The following is a 25,629-nucleotide window of genomic DNA, read 5'->3' on the forward strand; positions in this document are numbered from 1 at the left end:
GAGGAAAAGCTGGTCAGGTTCCAGCACTTCAATATCAAGAAGCGGCTGGAGAAGCAGCACACACTGGGCCAAATCGGTAATGCCGATCAGACTCCAGTGTATTTCAATATGCCTGTGATGTACACAGTCAATGAGAAAGGCGAAAAACAGGTGAAATCAAGAGGGAAAAGTGGGCTTGGGCAGGGCATGTGATGCGAAGGCAAGATAACTGCTGGTCCTTAAGGGTAACGGAGTGGATTCCAAGAGAAGGCAAACGTAGCCGGGGACGGCAGAAAGTCAGGTGGGCGGATGAGATTAAGAAGTTGACAGGTATACGCATCTGCTGCATCTGGCAAAAGACGGGGTTGATTGGAGAGACGTGGGAGAGGCCTTTGCCCTGCAGTGGGCGTAGTCAGGCTGACGATGATGTCCAGCCGATGTGCGAAACCTGCCACCCTACATCATTTTTAAGCGCAATACACTTCCAGCCACAGAGGTTTTCCCTAAAAACGTCTTTGTGTGCGCTCATGACAATGGATGGATGAGTGGTGCCCTTGTCAGAGATTGGGTGAACACTATCTGGCAATGCTGTGCCGGGGTCCTGTTGTTCAAGGAGCCACTCCTGGTTCTTGACAGACGCTGTAAAGTCCGTGCTTTCGGAAGGCGGTACGGACATGAGGTAATACCCGGAGGTATGACGAGCCAGCTACAACCGGTCGACATTGCCATCAACAAGCTGTTTTAGGACAGGCTGCATTACGATGACTGGCTGACGCTGCATGACCACCAGTTTTATTTGAAAAAAAGTTGTATTGAATAAACAAAAATAAAGTCCATGCTTTCTATAAAGAAATTCCGGCTATTTTTGGATCCCTCCTCGTATCAGCAGTTATACTGCCATTTTTTTCGTGTCTCACGTGATCCAAACACCACTTACACATCACAGCCATCATTCGGCTGATGAAAACAGAAATGAAACAGCATCAATACAGAATTGAACAATAAATTATTTAGTGGCCACAGACAAATACCACAGGGTGATCCATGTATATTAACGTCTAACGCATCATTGGAAAGAAAAAAAGCAAGGAAAAATTTGAAACCTATACTCCTACTTTTCTTGTGGCCTCTTGTCTGTTGAGGATATTTTCAGCTAACTTGCCACCATGACATTATATATGCAGTGATAAAATACACTCCAGCCGCACTGCAAACACCACTGTTACTATTGCTAAGCTTGCAAATTGCAAAGCTCGAAACAGGACACTCTCTTTGCAAACAACTGGCAACATTGCTCGCATCTAGGCGGTAGACCCTAACGGAAGATTCACGTAGGCTCAGTGACATACGCAGAACACCGGGTTAGTTGGCAATACATGGTGATGTGAAACACTGTGCAAAGGAAAGCCAGGACAAGTGTGTGCCATAAGAATCACCGGCCATGGAAAGCAGAAAGCTGACAGAAATTTTAGAGGCCTCCAACATAGCCGTGGCAGGTGAAGATTCGTGCATAAGCGCTGTACCAGTTTTATGATTAAACAAACAATGCAGGTTTTTAGGAATTGCTTGCTTTCACGATGTGTTCATCATTTCATGCGCTGGTTATCACATATCAGAACTTCTCACCGCTCTTGCATGTTTTTAGAGCGCAGCTTTTAGATGCCCATTTCTGTATTCCATGTCGATGTTGGTGTAACCGGTTGTCCAAGTAGCAGAGTGAAATGCCACCTGGAAGGTGACAGCCACCTTCCAGGGGAGGCAGGTGATGGCAGGTGACGTGTGAAGAGCGGCACTCAAATCTCGCATTACCAAGTATTGTAATTGTCTGTCAATTTTTCTTTTTATTCTTCAATTTTTCACACATGTTGAATTGATGCACACATGCTCACTGACGGGAGGTGTCGTCCGACTTCGCCCCAGTCGTTAGCGCACTCTTGTTTGTGCCATCCTCTCAGTTTTTCTGCGTGCACTGTTTCACACTGCACATAGCTGTGGTGCATTAATCGCTCCGTCGGTAATTAAGCTGATTACTGAATGAGGTGTGCCAACAAGTAAAAAGCTGAAGTCTGGCTGCGTATTTTCTTAGCATCGGCACCCCCTTTTCGAACGTGGCACCATGTTGCTTCCAAGGCTACATGCTTATCTCCGTCAATTTTGAGAGACGCTCCACCATTGCAAAGCAGTCAGCGATGCTTTCAAAGCCGAATTGTCCCCGAATTGTACACGCCGAATTGTCCCCGCATGATGAAACTAGTAATCATTTCATAGCACAACAGACAGCAATCAGAACACGAATGTGTAGGACTTGAGCCGTAAAATGCATTTCACATTAAAGAAAAAAATTCTGTCTCGTCATTGAGACTCGGTGTAAGCATGAAACGCTTCGGAAAAGGCTTAGCGCATTGCGAGATACCTCATAGACGGAGGTGGTCGCACTTGGGTTCTAGCCAAGTTCTTTAGGTACTGGAAGGGCCGCCACGTTCCGCAGCTTGTTTTTCAACATGGGCATGGTCTCCGCGGCTGGTATCGCGGTTTGGAAGCACAGAACGAACAGCCAAAATATGACAGAAGCCAACAGCCACTGAAACCAAGGGGCACAGGAGATCTTTTTAAAATTTATTTTTATTTATTTTGTGTTGTTGATCAATTTAGAATATTACTGAATATATTATCGCTTAAAGCTAATTGATTAGAAAAGCAGAAGAAAAAACAACCACATGCCGCCGGTGGGATCCGAACCCACGACCTCCGAATTACGCGTCCGGTGCTCTACCTCTGAGCTACGGCGACGGCTGTCAAACCTTCTGCTTTCGGGGGTATTTATGTTTACAAGTAACCTAACCTTGAGAGTGTTCATCAGCGCCACCCATGTTCATAAGCGGCGGACGTAGAACGTCCTGTGTTACCGCAGGTGTGACGTAGAACGTCATCGAACGGAGAGGGTGGAAGCTGCGTGAGAACCCTCTTATGCTTCCTATGGCGTCAAGGCTGCCAGAACCGAGGCCCTCGCTAAGCAATTAAGCAAACAAGGGAAGGGGAATGAGGGGCTCGGTATAAATATGACAGAAGCCAACCCTCATTCCCCTTCCCTTGTTTGCTTAATAGCCAAAATATGAGGAAGACGATGCAAGAACATGGTGCATGAGAGGCTACCAGTTAGAACACCCACTGCAAGAGGCCGCAGTGGTGGCTGAGTGGTCTAAGGTGTCAGAAAATGAGGTCGCTCTGCTCTGCTTGCGCTGGCACTGGTTCAAATAATGCTCAGGGCTACGGCTGACAAGCATTTTTTTTTTTCTGCTGGCAAGCATTCTGACAAAGAAGTTTGGAAGTTTTCGAGTCAGTTTCACTTTGTGTTTGGCCTCAAGGGTGCCGTGGTTTTCCGACGATGTTCGGCAGAATTTGTCAAGAATGATGGCCGCTAAAAGCATTTCATGCTTAAAATAGCACCCACGGTTTCTTCCTTGATTCAAATATTTCCCGAGCACAGCGACATAGATCATCATTACATTCACAACCATTGTGGAGGAGCAGAAATATTGCACAACTATGCTGATTGTTTATATAGAAAAACAAAGAGAATCATGTTGCTGCCTTATATGTATCATCAGAAGTCTTTGACACATACAAATGCTGTAGAGTGAGAACATATGAAAACTGATCACAAACAAATAAGAAGTCACAAGCATGTCTGAATATAATTCTGTCAGGGCCCATCAACTTGCCCACCATCCCCCGAGTGGCTTAATGATTAGAGTGCAAGATTGTCCTCCAGAGCTCCTCGTATGAAACTACTACTATACCAGAAGCAGAGTAGCCTGGAAGGTGCAACAGGCAATGGCGTTCACCACCTCTGTCACATCTGTGCCTCCCATGTCGAAGGGTGCGAGTTTGGCATCTACATTGCCAAGTTTGCATTTTGCAACATTTAAGCACAAACAAGCAACCCCGGTGGCTATCTCCGTTACATGCTTACTCGAGGCAGCTGGCGGACGTGACCTCACAGAAAGCCCCCGTCAAACTCGTGCCTGGTCGCACGCTTCTGTGATACATAGGCACCACAGCTTAAGAGTTCTGGGAGCCGGCACACCACCAATACAAGTGTGCGCCCCCATTGGGAGGTGCTTCAAAGGCAGGTACGCTAGGCCGCAGCCGGCACGTCACGTGGCGTCGAACGCCTGCAGGTACCAATCAGGCAGCACGGCAAACTCCCCAGGATCCGTGAGGTGCGTGCAGACAATCTCACGCGACTGTGGCAGGTACTGGAACAGGTAGACCACCCTGCGTGCCACACATGACAGACAGCACCCAGTTGGCACACTCAGCTGGCACACCAATTTGGCACACCCAGTTGGCCTGGCGCAACCAGTTGGCAAACCCAGTTGGCAAACCCAGTTGGCGCAACCAGTTGACGCAACCAGTTGGCACACCCAGTTGGCCTGGTGCAACCAGTTGGCAAACCCAGTTGGCGCAACCAGTTGACGCAACCAGTTGGCACACCCAGTTGGCCTGGGGCAACCAGTTGGCACAACCAGTTGGTGCACCCAGTTGGTGCACCCAGTTGGTGCACCCAGTTGGCATACCCAGTTGGCACACTCAGTTGGCACAACCAGTTGGCATACCCATTTGGCCCAACCAGTTGGCACACCCCTTTGGCACACCTATTAGGCACACTCAGTTGACACAACCAGTTGGTGCACCCATTTGGCCCACCCAGTTGGCGCAACCAGTTAGCGCAAACAATTGGCACACCCATTTGGCACACTCAGTTGGCACAACCAGTTGGTGCACCCAGTTGGTGCACCAGTTGGCATACCCACTTGGCCCACCCAGTTGGCGCAACCAGTTGGCGCACACAGTTGGCACGACCAGTGGCACAGTTATGATAAAGTTCTCAACCATGGAGGAAGGAAAGAATTAAGGAGAAGCCTGACCTGAGGGCTCCCCCTCTAATTGGCCACTGTCTCAGTGCACTTGCACATGTGCAGCAGACAATGAAGGAGACGACGCCGCTGCACCCAACTCTGATATTGGCAGCGCCATCGGCCAAAGACTCCCAGTGGCCCTTGCGAAAACATGTGACTTTCGGCACATTTTTTTTCATGCAGCTCAGATAGCAAAGGCCTCTCCTAAGCTTTCCTTCCTCCATGTTGCCAACCTTTACACTTCATGCAGCCCTACTTCGAGAGCCATAGCTGTACTCCCTAAGCCTTCCTTTCCCTGCCAACAGAAACATGTGGGTCCAAAAAAAAAAACATATTTTGGACTCTAAAGCAAAGACCATACATTTGCGAGCACTTAGGAACAAAATCTGTCTGTCTCCTTAGTTTGAGAAAACACCTAAACCTTCCCTCTAATCACTTCACCAAAAGGGCACACACTTGAGGCTTCCCAGACAGCGTTCGAGGTCCCCTGTGCACTGCTGACATTTACTTGCGTTTGACCATGTGAAAGGAAAGTGCTTCACATTTTTTCATGCCAAAGTCTAAGTTTCCTGTGACTTGATGTATCTTTGATCTCTGCTGTGCTGACAGTTTAATCAATAAAAGACAAACCTAGACATACATGTGGGTTCATTGTCCCTATTAAAGATTCAATTGCTTGATGTTTTGATCTAGATATTATGTCTGATGACGTTAAAAAGAAATAACTGCACAAAGAAGCTAGAGCTGCCACATTAGCGTGTGCCCCATTAGCCCTGAAAGACCTAAGGACTTTCTGTGGGAAGTACAGTCTTTGTCAAAAGTTTGGAGCCCACCATGAAGGGCTGCGGAGCGGCTGCGGGGCCGATAGTCGGCACTCCTGTCAGCCAAGCGCGCTTACTCCGAGAGTATAGAGAGTGAGGGAAACAGCCACTCTTTCTCTCGCGTCGGTAAGGGAAAGGAAGCCGCGCTGGCTTCATGCAAGTTAGTGCGGCATTCGCGTTGCCGCTCCCTTCGCCGTAACTCTGCACGAGGGGCGCTTCCATTTTGGCAAAGTGCAGTGTCACTCTCCGGGTGCTGCCAAACCGGCGCACGCTGCGCCAAGCTGCTGCGGCCGCTCAGGCGTAACTCCTCAAAAGGCTTCCGCCTTGCAAGGGCCCAACCGTAAAGAAACCGACACCATCTTCGCATGATCAGGTTGTGAAAAAATAAATAAATAAACAGCCTCAAGCCAGCTTCGTGCTTTGCAATGTGGGACGCCCGGGAGTTTTTAAGCTCATTACCGGTGATTTGTACTTGTTTTCAGCCGTAAGCTGCGACGAACATACTGTTAAATTTCATGTATAGTTTTATAGCGACACACTGCAAAGGGCGCTGTGTGCAGCTCACTGCACTGCATTTATCGAACGTATCGACCTTATCGCAACCGTGGCAAGAGCGCTACTAAGGGCGTTCGACAATTTCGACTATGATGCCTTGTGAGCACGAATCTCTATCGAGGCCTCTTGTTCCTCGCGAAAATTAGGACGTCAATCGGCCGTTTATGCACGTCGCTGCCTGCATTTCATTAAAGAGCTTCTCTCTCTCTCTCTCTGTCTGCAAAATAGATAGGTAGCGAAGCCGTGTTGTTGCGCGGGCATTTTGAGAAGCAGTTGACCTTTTCGGCTAGGCTGGCTGGCAAGTGGGAAGCATCGGAAACTGCGCGTTTGTCCAGAAAGGGGCATCCATCGCTTCGTAATAACCGATCTGAAGCTGCACCAGTGCCTGCCTCCAATTGTATGCTTATTTCTTAAAATTAAATAAATATTGTGTTACACGTCGCAAAAGCCGGCTTACCATGCCCCGGCTCTGGTTTCGTGTTTAAGGGGGGACACTGGTCTTGAAAAGAAAATTTTATTAATTTAGTCATAGTTATGAAATTTTCAGGGCACATGTATTTTTTTTTGCGCTGATTCTAGATATGTCATTTACTTTCATGTAAAACAATTCCTTGAGCACTTATGCACTTTTTATGCAAGTATATCACGGAGAGTTTTGAAGAAAATTTGCTGCAGGAAACTCGCTGAAATGTATGCCATTGGGTTCTCTTGACACCAAGGAATACAATAAGGGTAAAATTATCATCCTGGCTCTCATAGAACTTGAGTAATAGGGCACTGAAGCTGCCACTTCAGAAACAGGAATACACACTTTCCTTCTCATTTCTGAACCGACAACTTCAAAACCCTATAACTTAAGTTCTATGATAGGCAGGAAGACAATTTCACCCTTATTGTATTCCTTGGTGTCAAGAGAACCCAATGGTATACATTTCAGCGAGTTTCCCGCAGCAAATTTTCTTCAAAACTCTCCGCAAACTACTAGCATAAAAACTGCATAAGTGCTCAAGGAATTGTTTTACATGAAATTAAATGGCATATATAGAATCAGCACACAAAAATACATATTCCCTGAAGATTTCGTAACTGTGACTTCATTAATAAAATTTTTTTTTTCAAGACCAGTGTCCCCCCTTAAACATAGCACTATTGCGTAGTTACTATTCAATTCATGCTACGGCTGATCCAAGGTGGCGGCGCACGACACAGCATTGTCGAATTCGTCACGTTTCCCGGGTGAACAGGCTTTGTGCACGTGTCCTCAAAACAGCAATTACTGAATTTTTCCCGAATAGAAACGCGAGAAACAAAACGCACGCGCGCATCGGCAGAGGAAGCGAGCGTTGTTACGTAAGTCACCTGCACGGAGGCAGCCGATTCTGACCGATTAAGCCAGATGAACACATACGTGGATTCCGATTCGAAAGTGGGGTGCTTAGCCATTCATTGTACTTGTTTACGTTTTCTGCAAAATGTTCTAGGTAACGAGTTTACAAGGCCGCAAACAATCATGCGCACGGGTAAAGCTCAAGATCGTTCCGATGCAATTTAGTATGCCTTGAGCGGCAGCCAGAAAGTTTGAAGCTGGCATGGTAGCGACGAAACACTATACTGATTTTCAGTACACGCGGCTGAAAGGACCACGTTCTCTCTTTGGGGAAAGACGTCACCACACCACGCTGGTCTATTAGCGACAGCACATAATAGTGACCTTTGACATGTAGTGTAATCAGCCGGCGTTGCAGACTGGCCTGGAAGGCTGACAGGCACATGAATTTTGTATGGGAGCGCAAAAAATATCGGAATCCACTTATGTGTTCAAAACAAGTGCAAATCGCCGGTAACGAGTCTAAAAACTTCCGAGCGTCCCATGTTGCAAAGCACGAAGCCGGCTTGAGGCTGGTTATTTATTTTTTTTCACAAGCTGATCATGCGAAGATGGTGTCGGTTTCTTTACGGTTGGGCCCTTGCAAGGCGGAAGCCTTTTGAGGAGTTACGCCTGAGCGGCTGCAGCAGCTTGGCGCAGTGTGCGCCGGTTTGGCAGCACCCGGAGAGTGACACTGCACTTTGCCAAGATGGAAGTGCCCCTCGTGCAGAGTCACGGCGAAGGGAGCGGCAACGCGAACGCCGCACTAACTTGCGTGAAGCCGGCGCGGCTTCCTTTCCCTTACCCAAGCGAGACAAAGAGAGGCTGTTTCACTCACTCTCTATACTCTCGGAGCAAGCACTCTTGGCTGACAGGAGCGCCGATTATCGGCACTGCAGCCGCTCCGCAGCCCTTCACGGTGGGCTCCAAACTTTTGACAAAGACTGTACCTGCAGTCGTACACAGTAACGAAAAATTCCTACGTTCGCCACTACGTTTGTTGTAGCTTGTCCATGCTAGCCTCAATGCTGATGATGGTTTCGTTTAAGAGGGAGAGTGTACAGCTATTGTCACTAATTTGCCCCAGGGTGGGCAAACAGTCCTGGAGTCTTTACTTTTATTTTATTTGCTTTGCAACATGCCCATTTACCTTACAGCCGCACTGACACAAGACCCCAAACAGTAAATTTTGTGATTATTTTGTGGCGCTTAGCTCCCAACTTCAATGGCCCACAAAATGAATTGCAGGGTGATGTTGCATTGCTGGCCAACCACAGCCCACAATCAGGCAGCCTCAAACAGCTATCCCCCTTTTTTGCACGGGCTCTTGTATGCTTTATTCTCTGCTGCCTATCATCACTCTGTATGCGACACAAGCCCAAGACTTGTTTCACTGCTCTGTGAGCTGCATGTTTGTTGTCGTACTGATGTGCTGCTTTTCAAACATGGACAGTCTCAAAACCTTAAAAACAAATCAAGTAGTATCTTTCAGGCAAGAAATGTCATTTCTGATGCCAGGTGGAAGACATCAACAGCAGCCCACGAATTCGAATGCAATTGTTTAAATATGATGAGTTGGCATAATCGCATGCCAGAACCTACTACATGTTACACAACTCTACGACACTCATCGCTGGTGCGACACGAATGTGGCTTTCTGCACAGCACTATAACACTCAGACAGACAAGCTGGAACAGCACTGAGAGAGAGAGAAACGTAACTGACCCGGGGTCGTCCTCTGTGACATGCTTCTTGATGAAGGACAGCAGCTGGTTGCAGAAGTTCATACACACCGCCCCAGACCACAGGCCCTGCACGGAAGGAGATGCAATACCATCATCATCATCAGCCTGACTATGCCCACCGCAGGACAAAGACCTCTCCCCTGTCTCTTTAAATAACCCGGTCCTGTATCAGCTGCGGGCACCTTACCCCAGCAAACTTCTTAATCTCATCTGCCCCTCGACTTCCTGCCATCCCCTGCTACGCTTGCCTTCTCTTGGAATCCACTCCGTTGCCCTTAATGACCAGCGGTTACGTTGCCTTTACATTACATGCGCATTCCTTCCTCTTGATTTCGGCTAAGATGTCATGTTTGTTTCCTGGCCCACAGGCAATATACTGTACAACAAAGGAAGGTCGTCAGGTACGCAAGATGGGCATGCCGCAACTAACAAGCGCATCTTGCAACTAACATTTGAACATGCATAATGTGTATACATATCTCTTTTTGAGAGCACTTATATTATAACAAATTTTGTAGTCCCTTCAAGTTCGTCTTTAGTCTACTGTAAGGCGCGAGGAGACTTTTATGACCTAGCATGCACCAACGCTGCCAGAATTCCAAAGTAACAGCTTAGTTTCTCATAGCATATAAGTTTTTGTGGGAGATATAGGCACCCTGCGCATTAACTCCACAGCGATGCATGTGCCTCTAGCTGCGGTGTGATCGTCCAGAGGGGGGTAGACGACGGCGATGGAGCAGCATCTCGTGGTTTGCTGCAGAGTTCCTTTCTGTCACCTATGGAGCCTAAAAAGAGTAACACTAACTGCTGTGTCGTTGGCTGCAACAGCACTTGTCGGAATTGACAGGGTATGAAGTTTTGCCACTTTCCGATGCCACACTGGGACCACGAATGGCAAAAACTTTGCATGCATTCGAATTATTCATTTTCAGAAGTAAGCCCTTGTTACAATCTTTCGCCGTGATTATTTTCTTCACAAATGTGTTTGCTGTTGTTTTAAAAGATCTATAAAAGGCTGCTTTCTTGTTGCATACGTGCTGTTTGGAGTGAAATGACACTGTAAGTCAATAATTCCCTCGCTGTTTCTTTTGCCACGCTCGGCCTGAGGCAGATGGCGACACTACTACACTCTCATATTCAGTCATAAGTTCCCTCACATCGTGGAGATTACTGGATTCAAACAGCTTAAAGGGCTCTGAAGCACCTTCCAAAGAGAGCACATCAACTCACTCGATCCCTGCCTTGTGTTGCCATGAACACCTGAGCTGAATACTACACTTCTACACACCCAAATCACTCTTTCAGCCTCATACCATCCTCCGTCGCTTGCACCTGCATATACAGTAGCCGACCGATATTTCGGACTCCAATAATTCGGACTAGTGCGATATTTCGGACTTCGCCGAGGAACCATCGCGCACCTCATTGGAACGTGTACATTTTCACGACCGATATTTCGAACTTTGCGGAGTCCAAAAATTCGAATTTTCGGACTAAAATAGTTGCCGACAATATTGTGGTGATCGTTTTTCAGCTGAAAGTTTGTTATTTCAGCCTAATATAGACGCGAGCGGGCATCGCTGTCACTACCAACCCGTTTGCTGCCACCGTGAAAGGCGCCATCTTGGATTTAAACGGAATCGGCTCAGCGGGTGCAATCAGACTGGCTTGGATAGGCTTGGCTATTTGTTCTCCGTCGTTGCCATTCGAAATAATGAGATGCTCTCCATTGCCATCGAGATGGCCTACAAAGGGCGCGTGACTGCATTGAAAACGGTACAGCGGGACAGCTGCAGCGTCCACAGCGGCTTGGACGACGCACCCCGCGGTGCGGGGCAGCAAACGCGGTAGACGGGCAAAAGGGGGGGGGACTGCATGCGGAGGCGCTCGCTTCCGCTCACGTCTTCCCGTGGGTTGCCTCTGGGTCTTTGCAAACGTCATTGCATCATGCAAACCGACTGTTCTTGCTTCGCGCAGTGAGTGCATTCATTCGCGGCATGACCGCGGCCGCGTCGCACTAGTAATCTGGTATCATGATGTGATAGGGTGGGGGTATGAGGAAAGCACGGCTATGACTCAGATAGAGTCTAATAGTATTATCACTTTGTAGGCGGAACATGGGGAGCAGCGATTTTCGCGATTTTGAAAGCTGGTTTTTCACATAAAAGTTTATTTTTTTAAGTTAACACATTTTTCAGATTGTTCGATTATTCAGACCATTTTTCGGGTCCCGCCGAATCCAAAAAATCGGTTGGCGACTGTACTAGCTCTGAGATGGCTATTGGTTAGATTTTTTCTAACGTCGGGCAGCTATCATGTCCGCAGCCAGTAAGCCGCGCAGCTACGGCGAGTCAGGAAGCTCCGCCTCCGGGGGTGGGGCCAAAGCAGTAGCGCCGACCTTCCAGCGTGCAAAAAGTGGCGAGAGGAGAAGGGAAAGGCATGAAGAAGCTAAAATTCAAATTTTTACTACAGACATCTCAGCTACAAAGTGCACTAAAAAAATTCTTGCTGGACATTATTCGTGAAGCGCCGTCCTTTGACATCCCTGGCATACCGCAGCTTTATTAGAGCCCTTTCCAAAGCCCCTTTTATGCCTTTATTCAAGTTTCCACCTCAAAAATAAACCTGTGAGACCACTGACCTGCTGAAAACACGCTGCGTTTACAAACACGCTAGCGGATGCAGGGCGTATCATCGATGAAAGCGAAAGCGAAGTTCTAGAGGCCCGTGTGCTGTGCGATGTCAGTGCTACGTTAAAGAACCCCAGGTGGTCGAAATTTCCGGAGCCCTTCACTGCTTTGGGGGGTTAAACCCCATAAACCAAACCAAACTATATTACGCACCGGTGTATAGTCTGCAGAGGCAAATTTCGGCTAAAAATAAAATTTTCTTGCTTAGATAGTCCGCAGGGGCGAATTTCGGCTGAAAGTAAGTTTTTTAGAATTGTCTGCAGGCAGTAAGCAATGGGTAAGCAAGCATTTGCTTGTCAAGAAGCAAAGGTGTGCGTTTTAGTGAGCATCCAGTTATGGTGAGTTATGGTGAGCATCCCTGAAAACTGTGTGCGGCTGTTCCATGCGATGCTGTGGTATGCGCTGTGGGTCCGCAGCAACTGCAATGGCAGCAGCACTAGTGAGGACTAGTAGTCAGTCCAGCAAAAACTTTGTTAAAATAAAGATTCGGTGGGGGGGGGGGGGGCGTCAGCTTGCAATCATGTAAATACAGTATTGATTGATTGCCAAGTTCGGGGCGCGCCTATCATGCGCGGAAATAAAAAAATCTGATTTTTCACTACCAAACTGGGGGGTGCGCCTATTATGCGAGTAAATACGGTATGATGGGAGAAAATAAAGCACACAAAGGTAGAAGAAATGAATGGGTAACACAAGCACTGACTGCTAACCATGCTTTATAGCAGTGGTGGGCAAATATGAAATTTTCAGAAGTAGTTTGCAAGCAGGACTCAATTTTTCAACAAACTTTTTAAAGCTTAAAGTGCACCATTTTTTTCTAACAATGAAAAAATCAGAGTTTTTCTATTCCGTGTGAATTTGTGGTGATGTTTCTGAATGGTGTTCACAGCTTCAATTTTGACAGCCTTGCAGTCATTACATCAGCCAAGTTTCTCTTGGCATAGTTGAGCGCAACATGCAGCTGTGACATCAGCTGCGGAAGTGTGTACCACCCCTACGAACTCGGCAGGCTTGCATCATGGTTTGCACATTTGAAGTGTGCCTGCTTCTACGGTACACACGTTACCCAGGTACACATGGTAAGCCAGCTGGGGTTGAGCCAGAAGCTGGAACTGCGGGCTGTAGGGTGGGTTGCACACTGGTGGTGGAGGGGAAGTACAATCATCAGCACTTTTTTGTCCCGGGAGAGGCTGAAAGTCTGATGTTTTTCCTAATGCCATTTCATCGTTTGTGAACAAAGGAGCTGAAGACAGTAATGTCAGCACTACTGCTGAAAACATCGGCAGCGAACAGGCAGGTTTCTACCTTGCGTAAAGCTGAAATTTGGGCGACTTTATATGCATTCACTGTAGGGGAACAGTGCAACAGTAGCAGGACATAGACAGGACAAGCACCAAGCCACTAATGCCCTTATCCCCTACAATGAAGGCAGGTCTCTGCCAGTGTCACGGAGGAAAAGCAATCCAGAAGCGGGTGAGTGTCAGACCAACCTTTGCCCTGTGTGTCATCTCGCGGACATCAAACTCCTCGAGTGTGCCCACGAGGCCGTTGTCGTCGCGGAAGCCGCACAACACCCGCGGGATGCCCACCAGAAATGACTGCGCCCACCACTTGAGCAGCTTGAACCTGCAAGGGGAAGAAGTGATGTGACGGACTTCAGCTGTTGCACGCAAGTGCTACACTCACTCCCGTTCTGGTTATAATCAATAACTGAACTACTACAGTAAAAACTCGCTAATTCGGACTTCCAGGGACTGGAGATAGCGTCTGAATCATCCCAAGGTCGAAATATCAATGGCACTAGAGAAGCTGTCGAAAACCGTTTGTGTGACTAAATTTGTTTTGTGAAAAACTAAGCAATAGTGATCACATTTGCAGCTGAAAACTTACATGGAAACGGCAATTTTTCGCTGCTCTATCAAATGCTCTAACAGCCCTAAAATGGTTTGAACCGAGGATAAGAAAAGAAGAAGGTTTATAGATAGACGTTTGTGGAACACCCACAAAATCATATCTTCCAATGTGTGTGCGATCAATTGTTGTTTAAATTTATCAAGTTTTGTTAAATTTATCAGGTTGTTCAACTTATTAAGCTGACTCATTTTATCTGCTAACAGTGTTATAAGAAACTGTGCATGTGTTTTCTCTGCTGCTGCCACTGTATTGCGACTGAGGGCCTTTCAAGCTGCTTTATACAGCTTTTGCCTCAGTTTCCACCATTTTCTTTAAATGGCAATGAAATGAAATGAAATATTGAAAGACTTATCATATTTGTGATTAAAAACAACCCTCTGCCTTTCCTCCTCTCAACTCATACATCAAACCGAGCCAGAACAGGAGGAAGATTACAGGCCGGGATTCCGCTCCTTGTTTACACCAGCTGGAGCCCTTGCTCCCCTCGCCACAGCTCGACCGGAGGGAAGCAACCTTGTCACCGCAATGCAAACTGTCCCTGACCCCGTGCAGGCCTTTCCCCTACTTCGTCTACTAACGTCGCTGCGCTTTGCGCAATTCATTGCGTGGTGGGCCAATGATAGCCCCTCGCAACATACGTCACGTGACCCGTACGACGTTGCATGGCAGGATTCACGCGAGAACCTGACACTGGACCTGGCCACGAGAAGCGGGAATGAAAATTTTTAAGAAATTACTTTTAAAATATTGGTTTCCTTTCGAGGATTTGCACGCTGCTGTGTGAACGCTCAATAAACTTTACTCGACTTAATGGACGCACTTTACAGACACCTTCAAAACTGCTTCATTGGCCCTTTATGTGTACACGCTAGGCGTTGGAAGTAAAAGCGCTCCACTTCACATACGACGTTGCACTAGCAGCAGTGTGCAGTTTTGGCACGCTCATAGAACGGAAGAACCAGGCAGCCGGAGGTGAGAGAAACGCACACTGGCGCCGGAGCGGCAAGATGCCTTCGAAAAAATTGCCCGACAATTACGATACTCAGCAGTGCAAAATTTACACACCGCTGCTAGGGTATTTGAACTGTAGGCGATCGCACACTAAGCACGCAATGTCGAATGGCGGTGGCCCGCCTTTGTTCGGCCGGAGCGTTTTGCAACAGCCTGCTTTCTCGCCTTTTCCCGCCATATCATCCTCTACCGCTTTCCTCCTCACACTTTCTTCACTATCGCCATACTTTCGTCCTCCGCTGTGCTCCTCGTCTGCTGTGCCAGTTACGAAGATGAAGCCACCACTGATGCTCAGCCTAGGAATGAGCGCCTCAGAGTTGCGCTTTAAAAGGAAAACAACGAAAATAGCGACAGGTCAATTTGCATTCAAAATGTCGCGTAGCTACACTCTACTGACTGATGTGCTGGCGGCAACAATCCGAAAACGAAACTATGCAGTCAGACTATTACTTGGCCTGCCGTCACCTCGATGCCGCACTGTGCACATGTAAGAGGCACGCAGGGTACAAAATAAATGCAGTTCAGGTCTGAGGGCGGATATTGTGATGACTGATTGCAGAAAAGATCATGTTTCACGATCTTCCCGTCCGAATTAAAGAGCATCCAACGGCATAGACTTGCATGGGCTTTGGCCAGGGCCATGCCGGCTGGCTGACCTATCCGGATTTCAACGTTCAGCGTCAACATTCAGTGAAAAAGCATGCAGAGCTCATTTTGGGTGGAAAAAACAGCACGAAGGGACAGAAGACAAAGATGAAGGAAACCACACGGGCGAGCACAAGAGTTTCCCGTCTAAGGTGAAGAAAAGAGCCTTGGCGCTGTGCCATAAAATGAACCTCGCCTGCCTCACCAGAAGTATTAGGGGTGCAAAAAGGGACAAGCTAAGCTTTGTATTTTCAGCCAAGACCCATAAGGAAGGGATACCTCTGAGAGCTATTGTCACTAAGCAAGGCTGCTGGCAAGGTGAACTCTCCAAGTTCCTGCAAACGAGCCTTAATCTGCTGGAACTGAATGATCCTTTTCTTGCAAAGAACTCGAGTGAGGTTATTGGCTTTCGTTCGAAACACGAGGACATTGCAGATATGCATTACGGATTTTCTATTGACGTGGAGGAACTGTTCTACTCCATACCTCAGGCAGAGCTCTCTATCGCTGTTAGGGAGAGCACCGAGTCCCATAGTTCAGTCGCCTTCCAGAATTCTTCCGGTTCGTCAGTTGACAACTTCTTGGAATTGCTGAGTTTTTATCTTTCCTCTACTCTTGTTGATTTTAACGTTGACTCCTTCGTACAGAAGCAAGGTATGTGCATTGGTTCGTGCATTGCTCCAGTTTTAAGTCTAGCGTCTGTCCTGAGTGTTTCCGCTCTCTGTCCTTTGTGGGTATTCTAATACTAGTAGTATGTCGCAGTCTGTGGATAAAATTTAATGGAGCCGAATTAACGAGGTTTCACTACATAAATGAATTCCTCGATTTAAATCCACTGAATCTGTGACGTGTAACTTCTCATTGCCACAGACGTAAACTATGGCAAGACAAACAGCCCGCAGGGACGCACTTGCAGAAGTTGCGGTACTGCTGCTCGGAGAGGCAGTCCCGGGAGGTCTTGAGCTCAACGTATCCAGCTGTGGAGCCCGCCTGGTGCGACTCCCGACCGTGCCTGTGGTGCACGTTCGGGTCGACGCCGTCCACCTCGGCACCAAAGACGAGCGAGTGAGACTCCAGCCGGCTCCGCACCACCACGCAGTACTCCTCGCACTCGTTCACCACGGCGTCCACGTCTGGCGTGCCACCGGGCTCGTCTGCACCACACACACGGCGAACAGTCACTCTGGCTCAGTGGCACATAGCACTCAGCAGCTGAGCACGATCCTTAGCTGCAGTAATAGCACTGTGGTGCATCATCATCACCATCATCAGCCTGACTACGCCCACTGCAGGGCAAAGGCCTCTCCCACGTCTCTCCAATTAACCCAGTCCTTCGCCAGTTGTGGCCACTGTATTCCCGCAAATTTCTTAATCTTATCCACCCACCTAACTTTCTGCCGCCCCCTGCTACGCTTGCCTTCTCTTGGAATCCACTCCGTTACCCTTAAGGACCAACGGTTATCCTGCCTTCGCATTACATGCCCTGCCCAACCCCACTTCTACCTCTTGATTTCAACTAGGATGTCATTAACCCGCGTTAATTCCCTCACCCACTCTGCTTGCTTCCGATCTCTTAACGCTACACCTATCATTTTTCTTTCCATAGCTTGCTGCGTTGTCCTTAACTTAAGCTGAACCTTCTTTGTGACCCTCCACATTTCTGCCCCATAGGTGAGTACCAGCAAGATACAGCTGTTGTATGTTTTTCTCTTGCAGGGCATTGTTAAACTGCCATTCGTGGTCCACCCCACTCTTATTCTTCTAGTTATTTCCCTCTCATGATCCGGATCAGCTGTCACTACCTGCCTTAACTAGACATATTCTCTCATTACTTCCAGCACCTCGCCACCGATTGCGAACTGCTGTTTTCTTGCAGTGCAGGGGCAATGCAAAACACAGGCGAGGGCTCATCGCACTCACCGCTGACCATGTACTGCTCGAACTTGTACCCCCAGAAGGACATGCGGTCTCGCCGGGGGTCCGCGGTGTCCTCTTCGCGCCGCCGTCGCTCGGCCTCTGTCTCGAAGGCGCACAGGTAGATGCTGCCCCGGAAGCGGCAGGCGGCCAGCAGCCAGTCTTCCCGGGCCTCGTACGCTGTGCACGCCAGCCGCGTCAGCTGGCCCCGGTAGCAGACGAAGTCCGTGTGCAGGCTGCACGTCGTTTCGTCTTGTCACAGTTTTCTGCCTTTCACAACAGCAAAGACAGGGCCCAATTCATGCAGCAGGCACAGCGAACGGGAACCTAACGTTTTCATGGAAATCAATGGGCACACCAAGTGTCCCACGCTTCTCTACACGCAGTCCTGCCTCGTCCTGTCAACCAGCACAACACTGACGATCTCTTCGCTCGATTCGAGCATAACCTTCGTGCCTGTTCTCCAGAACACAAGAGACAAAATTAGAAGTTGCACGCTTCATAATGCAACATCATCATCATCATCATCAGCCTGACTACGCCCACTGCAGGGCAAAGGCCTCTCCCATGTCTCTCCAAATAACCCTGTCCTTTGCCAGTTGTGGCCACCGTATCCCCGCAAACTTCTTGATCTCATCCGCCCACCTAACTTTCTGCCATCCCCTGCTACGTTTGCTTTCTCTTGGAATCCACTCCATTACCCTTGAGGACCAGCGGTTATCTTGCCTTCGCATTACATGCCCTGCCCAAGCCCACTTCTCCGTCTTGATTTCAACTAGGATGTAATTAACCCGCATTTGTTCCCTCACCCACTTCGCCCTCTTCCGATCTCTTAACATAATGCAACAGCAGTTCTTAAAATGCAACTCAGAGGTCCTTAGGGCCAGCAAGAAGATGGTGTGTACTGGTTCAACAAACCATCTAGCACCACTTATAGGCACCAAATGTCGCAGTAAGTGGGATGCTCTGCAGAACCCACACACAGTGCTACAAGGCACGAACAAGCACCACACTGTAGGCACGGTTTGTGCAGAATCCTTCATCTAAAATTAAAGACTTCCAGGATTTAAAGCATACAATGAGATGATGATCAAGGAGGGCAAGGAATCTTTACGAGTTTGCCCGTAATCTCACTCTTTATGGGCACTTGAGTACAGTAAAACGAGCTCTTGGGCTAGTTGGTGGCATTCTTGTATCATAACTGCAGCGAAGAAACACGTTCACAAAGAGGAGAAACACGCAACACACGGACAAACACTGTACTCACAGCAGTCTTTATTGGTAACAAGGCATGCTGAATATAAAGGTTTTTTTGCAGCTGCATGCCACAGAAGGAGACACACAACCATGTGCCAAAGTGAAGCCAGAAACATCTTTTTGCCAAGAAAAGGTCAAAATCCAATGTGTACAGGAAAATTGACACATTGCTAACGCAGTTATCACCTCTTTTTCTTATGTCATAAGTAGGGCCCGGAAATTTAGGCATTTGCCTAAACATGCCTATAAATGCCTAAATGGGAGATTTTTGCACTTGCCTACCTTTTTGTCGTTTTTTATAAAATACTACCTATTTAACCGCACTTTTTGCCTATAAATGCCTAAATCTGGCACTTCGGTCATCGGTGCCGTTTTTCAATTTTGATACATCTGTCTATGTATGGTGAAAGGCGCGCGCCGATGCACGCACAAAAAGCCGTTTGTCTCGCGAACATTTTTCTCGAATTGTAACTTGAACATAGTGTAACGAAGTGTTTATCTCGAAGTGTAGCAAGAGGCGAGTTTGGAAAGAGACCTGACATATATCATTGCAAACTTCTCAACATTGACGGAAAGGATGACAAAGTTGGAAAAGGCTGGACTCTCAATAGGTGAATCGTTGAAGGTAGTGGCAGAAGTACCAGCAGCACTTTGGGAACTGGACGGAAAGGGCGTTACTGCTTCTACGGAGATGCAACAATTAGTAGAAAAAAATAGATGCCTGGAAACAATTTCCCAAATAATAGACTTTCTACGCGGAGAAGATACGGCCACATCACCTGAAGGCCTAAGCCTTTATCAAGTCTAAAGTTGGTAAATTGGTTTTTGAGGAAAGGGAATGGCGCAGTATCTGTATCACATATCTGGGCCGACACCTGAAGCGCGGTAAGGGAAGGAAGGAAGGTGGGAATGAAAGAAGAAAGAGAGAAAGAGGTGCTGTAGTGGAGGTCTCCGGAATAACTTCGACCACCTGGGGATCTTTAACGTGCACTGACATCGCACAGCACACGGGCTCCATCTGTGTTTCGCCTCCATCGAAACGCGGCCGCCTCGGTCGGGTTCGAACCCGGGTACTCCGGCTTGGTAGACGAGCTCCTTACCACTGAGCCACCACGGCGAGTATTTTTTTCTTGTTTTAGGTTCGTGCCACTAAGTTCATGTGATGTCAAAAGAAGCCTTCTAAAGTACAAAGCTATGCTTAGCGAAAACTGAAGGAGCTTCAAGTTCGAAAACCTGAGAATTCGCTTTGTTGCTTAAGTTGAGGACTGCATTCTCTCCGTGCTTGATTTACAAATTTTTTACTTATGAATAAAGAGTACTATTCAAAGCGCCTATTTTTGCTTTATAGCGCCTATTTCAATATTTTTTAGAGCCCAGATGCCTGCCTATTTCGGCGTTCTTTAGCGCCTAAATTTCCGGGCCCTAGTCATAAGCCTCTAGGAATTCTCATACAGTTCGATCCTTGCTCTTGCCTAGAATTCTTGTGCTGTCGAAACGCAGCGTGCATTTACAGCATGACCCACAATGCACAACCAAGCGCACATTTTCTTTGTTCTTTAAATTTCTTTGGTGCTCCCCCAGTCCTGAAAAACAATCCTGAAAAAAGTGAAGGCGCGCACAATGAATCTGAAGACATGGGAAACCGACAGAACTTTGCAACCGGAAGTTGTCTTCCACCTACACAAAGTGTCGCATAACATGAAAAAGGTTGCGAACAAGTTGGGGTGTTGCTCATTTTTTTTGGCTCTGGTGAAGCTTTCTAAACTATGCCCTTTTATCTCCAGAAAGGAGACAACAAGGGGACGTAGAAAGGAGCACACCATGCCCTATGTGCAGTGAGCTTCAGGAGTGGTCTAAGAACTATCACACTTACGTGTGGGAAGGTGTGTGTCGGTCAAACTGGCCGATGTATCGACAACCGACTGGGGGAGCACCAAAGAAATACAAAGAACAAAGAAAATGTGCACTTTGTTGCCCATTGCAGATCATGCAGTAAATATGCGCCGCGTTCGGCAGCTCAAGAATTCTAGACAAGAGCAAGGATCAAACTGAATGAGAACTCCTGGAGGCCTATCAGATAAAAAAAAAAAGAGGCAACAACGGCATTAGCAATGCGCCAATTTTTCTGTACACATTGGAATTTAACCTTTTCTCGGCAAAATGATGAGATGTTTCTGGCTTCACATTGGCATGTGGCTGCATGTTTGTTTCTGTGGCACACAGGGGCAAAAAAAGCCTTTATATTCAGCATGCCCTTTTACCAATAATGCCAGTTGTGAGTGCAGAGTTCATCCGTGTATTGTGTGTTTCTTCTCTTCATGAACGTGCTTCTTCACTGCAGTTATAATACAATTACAGGCACTCTTTTTTATATCCCTTGCTGTTTAACAAGGTCGTCTTAAGAGTGTTAGTTGTTACTCATCACGTTTCGAGATTTCGTGGGGTCTGCTACCACCCTTAGAGTCACTGGAAAATTTTCAGAGTATCACATTCTTTTTCTGCATGCCGCCGGCGTGCTGACTGGCTGATGCGGATAACGTCAGCATCAGCCATCTGTCAGCACTTGCTGACAGATGGCACGAGAATGATCATCTTGACGCCCGTTTGCTGACAGATGGCACGTACAGGTGGCCATCTTGCTCTGCCAGCCGCCGTTTTCGTTTTGATGCCCGCACTGTTACAGCGGCAGCCGCCTGTTGGTTGACCTGCAGTCATACCACAGCAAACGCATTCTGACGCGTTCCCATGAGTCTTGATAAAAACACGCATTCGCCATTTTGCAAGTCGGCAGTGTGCCTTGTAGCCTGACCTGCAACTTGTTTGCATTTTCGGTGCTCAAAAATTTTTTGCGAAAATTTACCGTGATAAATGAACAAGTGGCATCTGAACATGACCATAACACACTGAACTTGAGTGGTTTTTGTTTGCAGTGTTATTATTAAGAAAAATGTACATGAAAGACGCTAGCAGCCTGTATATCACTGTTTGACAAGAATAAATTACAAAACTAAATTGAAGAAAATTATTGAGGAAATTCACATTTGCTCGTAAAATTGAGGAAATTTGAGTTTTGTTTGGTCTTTGAGGAAAGGAAATGGTCCCACCCCATCTTGGTGGACACCAAAGGAGTGAAAGAAAAGAAAGAGGAAATTGAAAATTGGTTTTTGAGGAAAGGAAATGGCTCAGTAGCTACATCTGGTGTCCAACTGCACCTTAAAGGAAGGGATATAGGAGGGAATGAGCGTGTAGCTGCCACACCACCACCACTCCTCCACTTGCTCAATTTTTCACCCAGATGAGCTCAGCTTGACTAGGATAGTGACGCTTTAAAACTGTTGTGCAAAGTCAGATGGTGAAAGATGGCAATGTAACAGGTGAACCCCAATCCTCTTATTCACTTGTCGCCGCCATCCTAATCAGTTTTTGTCTTGTCAAGTTCCTTTAATAAATCTTTTTACTTCGCACTGCAACGCCAGCAGTGAGTAAATGCGTAATAACATATCAATGCGCAAGCCTGGATATGACCGAGTCTGACCCCCTGCACGAGCAATGCAGCACCAGGCCTTTTTAGAGCGCAGCTCTTTGGCGTCCGTTCCTGGGTTTCGCGTCGTCGTCGGCGTCGGCCTCGTAACCAGCTCCGCCCCCAATGTCATGCTTTTCAATTGGTCGAAATGCTCGTGACGTCACAGTGCGCGAATTTCAAATGGGGCCAATTGTACTTTGGCTAGTAACCATGCAACCAATCAAAGGGATCGTATAGTGATGCTGCAACTAAGTTGGACTGAGTTTAGTTAATTGCTCAATTAATCATTTAGCCTAATTAATATAGAGGAGAATGAAGAGGTCAAAAGAAAAGAAAGACGCGCGCCGCAGCGACAACAGCGTCGACAACAGCGTCCGCGGAAGGAGACGCTGCTGAAAAAAAAAACAGATAAGTACGAAGCCGCGTTCCCACCACCACCACGCACTTCCCCACTCAGTAAGACATTGCTCGTTTCATATACGTTGTGTCGAACATCCTAGACAGTTCCAACAATTGACAGGTTAATGACAGAACACGATGGATAGAAATGCAATAATGTAAATATGAAATAGCCTAATTAACCTTTCTAGTTAGACCGCATAAATCTATAAAACCGAGAACGAAATTGGTCGAGTTGGGGAATCGAACCAGGGTCTCCGGAGTGCGATACGAGCACGCTAGCCACTCCGTAATGCCAGCTGAATGGTTTGGAATGAACAAAGGCACCTCTAGCTAATACGGTGTCTTCGTTCACTCCCATCTTCCCCCTTCCCCTTACAGCGAGATGCAGGTGTCCACCCAGATATGCGAGAGAGATACATTTCCTTTCCTCAAAAAATAAATTTGGCGATGGCGTTCTGTGGACTCCCTGGCAGCGTTGCAAGACGCTGTCGCGTTCCACTCTTACAGGCGAAGCCTAACATGTTAACCACACATCAGTAACACACGCAGACAGCCAATGGACGCGTCATTCGCTGGCAGCACTTGATTCATCATTCACAACCACATTCTTAACGCACGCTCCCTTGCCGCACATGCCAAGGACGTACACCACGATCACATTCTGCGCCATTCCTCTGTACTTCGCTTTGCTGAAACCTGGATGGATCCCGAAGAGCCTCTCGAAATCATAGATTTCCTATACTGCTGTGGTACTCGCAGAGACCACAACAGAGCGGCGGGAGTCGCTATCTACTTGCGCACAGGTCTCTCTGCAATACCAGTCGAAATGTTTGGCACGTCACATGAACTTGGCGAACTGTGCGCCGCAAAGTTGCCCAACGGCTTGCTGGTAGTAGCTGCCTACTTCACCCCTACCACACTCACGAAAGACGTCGTGCACTTCCTGCAACTCGCATTAACCGTCCATCGATCCACACCGATGTTAGTAGTGGGGGACTTTAATGTTGACATAAAGACAAACAGCAATTTCCTAACACTTATGCGGGAGAACATCCCGTTCCTCTCGCTCGTAACGCGTCCCACGGCTGTGACAACCTCGCGAGGCGCTTGTATAGATCTCGTCTTTGAGAATCAAGCATTGGTGTACCAAGTCGAACATATATCAGTCTATTTCTCCGACCACAAAGCTTCATTCATGACTGTCAAGAACTGTTAGTGGAATCTTTGTTAAAGGAATACGTGTGAAAAATAAAAAAAAAACTTTGTGATAGCGCATACATGTGTTGCTCGATTTCTTTGCCTCAATCTATCGAAAAGGTGAAACAGCTTTTTGCTGCGCTCAAATTTCGCATTAGGAAGTAACGTAATCGTCGGTAATTTTTTAATCTACTTCAGCGACGCAGCGTGAACTTCTTTAACATGGCTTTTCTTGAGCGCAGCAGTCAACAGCACAGGAGTGCTTGTCTCACGATTTACTGCTTGCCTATGACTTCACGCATCACTTTCATATCAGCGCAAGCATTCTGTGCCTATGCACAAGGCACATCCACACAAATCTCTTAGAGCTCACAGGGCGGTGACATCCTCCCACGATAGCTGGATCGACAGAGATAAAATGGGATGCCGCCACGAAGGAGGCACGAAGTACTTCAAAAACACCACGCAAGCATCGGGGTGGGCCACAGGGACGCTCCGGTGATGCCCGCTGCTGTTCACGGTGCTGACAGAAGCGAGAACAACGGTCGCGCACAAGTGTATGCCGTGGTACCTTGCCTTTGTGATTCGGCGGGCGGCGGGTCGCCCGACGGCTGCGCGGCCGGATTCAGGGCGAACTTGTCCTTGTTGCGAAGGATCCAGCGAAGCAGGTTGTCCAGCCTCTCGTTCATCGAGCGGTCCCTGCGAATTGCCACCTCGTAGCCGCGGTTCAGGTCCCACATGAGTCTGTGCCGGTGGCTGGGCATCCGCAGGTACTTCAGCTGCACGGCGCCGTCGACGTACTCGCGCTGCTCCCCCGTTAGCGAGAAGTGGCCGATCTCGCGAGGCTCGCGAAAGCTGGGAAACTTGCCGTTTGAATTCTCGACGGCATCGCGCACGTTCATAGAAGCGACGAAATCGCCCGGAACAGGGCATTTTTGCCGCTCCCGCGCCGGTGTTTTGCTGCCAGCGTTACCGCTCAGCGCCATCTTGACGCCAATGCTGAGCCCAGTGTTGCTTTCCCCCACTATTTTACCAGCGCTGTGTGCAGCTGAAAATCCGTGCAAACTGCTTATTACTCGGGAGGGGAGTTTGCTTACCTGGCTTACCTCAAACTTGTTCAAATGAGTTCTGGCAAGCGCTGGCCGTTGGCGCGTTGGCTCCGGCAGCTTTACTGACAGACTTCTCGATGCGCTTTTGCTGTCGAGATCTGCAGCAGAACAGAAGGTCCTAAGTAGGATCGGCAGCGTGGAGACGGAAAATACCAAGACAATAGCGCTAGTTTCAAAACTTCAAACGAGCGTCAGGGAGAAAGACAGGAAAATGGTGTGTGTAGCAAATGAAAGAACTGATCAAGGTGACACGTAAGCAACAACGGCACAAAGCAAGCTGATCACGTCGTCGATTAGTGCCAAGACCCCGATCCGTGTTTGCGAAGCGGTCCAAGAGACAGCGAATTTAGTGCTGAACGGCTTAGGGATGGCTAAGAAAGATAGAACGGAAGTATAAATTAGGGTAATAGTGCAGAGGCTGGCTAGGGTTGTCATTCGTGCTGCTGGGCACCAAGCACCGCCACCAGTACCCCCCCCCCCCCCCCCTCCCCCCCCCCCCCCCGGAGATTGAGCTGTTGAGTAAGGGGACTTTACCGGGGAAGGGGGGGGGGGGGGGTTTGGGCAAGTCGACTAAAGAC

The 25,629-nt window shown here is 47.9% G+C and overlaps 1 protein-coding gene across 2 annotated transcripts; it reads right to left on the reverse strand.

The window, feature by feature from the left end:
• Positions 1 to 3,061: 3,061 nt before the first annotated feature.
• Positions 3,062 to 24,953, reverse strand: LOC149325308 (decapping and exoribonuclease protein-like). 2 transcript variants are annotated; one of them, XM_089563145.1, is made up of 6 exons: positions 24,519 to 24,953; positions 17,570 to 17,799; positions 16,560 to 16,803; positions 13,570 to 13,705; positions 9,370 to 9,455; positions 3,062 to 4,257 (listed from the first exon to the last, which is right to left on the reverse strand). In XM_089563145.1, exons 1-6 carry the CDS (start codon positions 24,926 to 24,928, stop codon positions 4,137 to 4,139), a joined length of 1,227 nt encoding a protein of 408 aa, XP_089419271.1. In that variant the 5' UTR covers positions 24,929 to 24,953; the 3' UTR covers positions 3,062 to 4,136. The 2 variants fall into 2 exon arrangements, with proteins under 2 accessions (XP_089419271.1, XP_089419272.1); XM_089563146.1 differs by having other exon boundaries at positions 24,514 to 24,953.
• Positions 24,954 to 25,629: the final 676 nt, after the last annotated feature.

Source organism: Amblyomma mixtum, chromosome 10, assembly GCF_055824585.1.
Source record: "Amblyomma mixtum isolate Tamu chromosome 10, ASM5582458v1, whole genome shotgun sequence".
NCBI lineage: Eukaryota > Metazoa > Arthropoda > Arachnida > Ixodida > Ixodidae > Amblyomma > Amblyomma mixtum.

Bases quoted from the DNA above. Each gene is read 5' to 3' on its own strand.
- LOC149325308 (XM_089563145.1), bottom strand. From the start codon at position 24,928: ATGGCGCTGAGCGGTAACGCTGGCAGCAAAACACCGGCGCGGGAGCGG. The intron at 17,800-24,518 runs GCAAGGTACCAC...AACGACGTGCAG, and splicing joins CCGCCCGCCGAATCACAAAG to CCTGCACACGGACTTCGTCT. The intron at 16,804-17,569 runs GTGAGTGCGATG...TGTGTGGTGCAG, and splicing joins CGAGCAGTACATGGTCAGCG to ACGAGCCCGGTGGCACGCCA.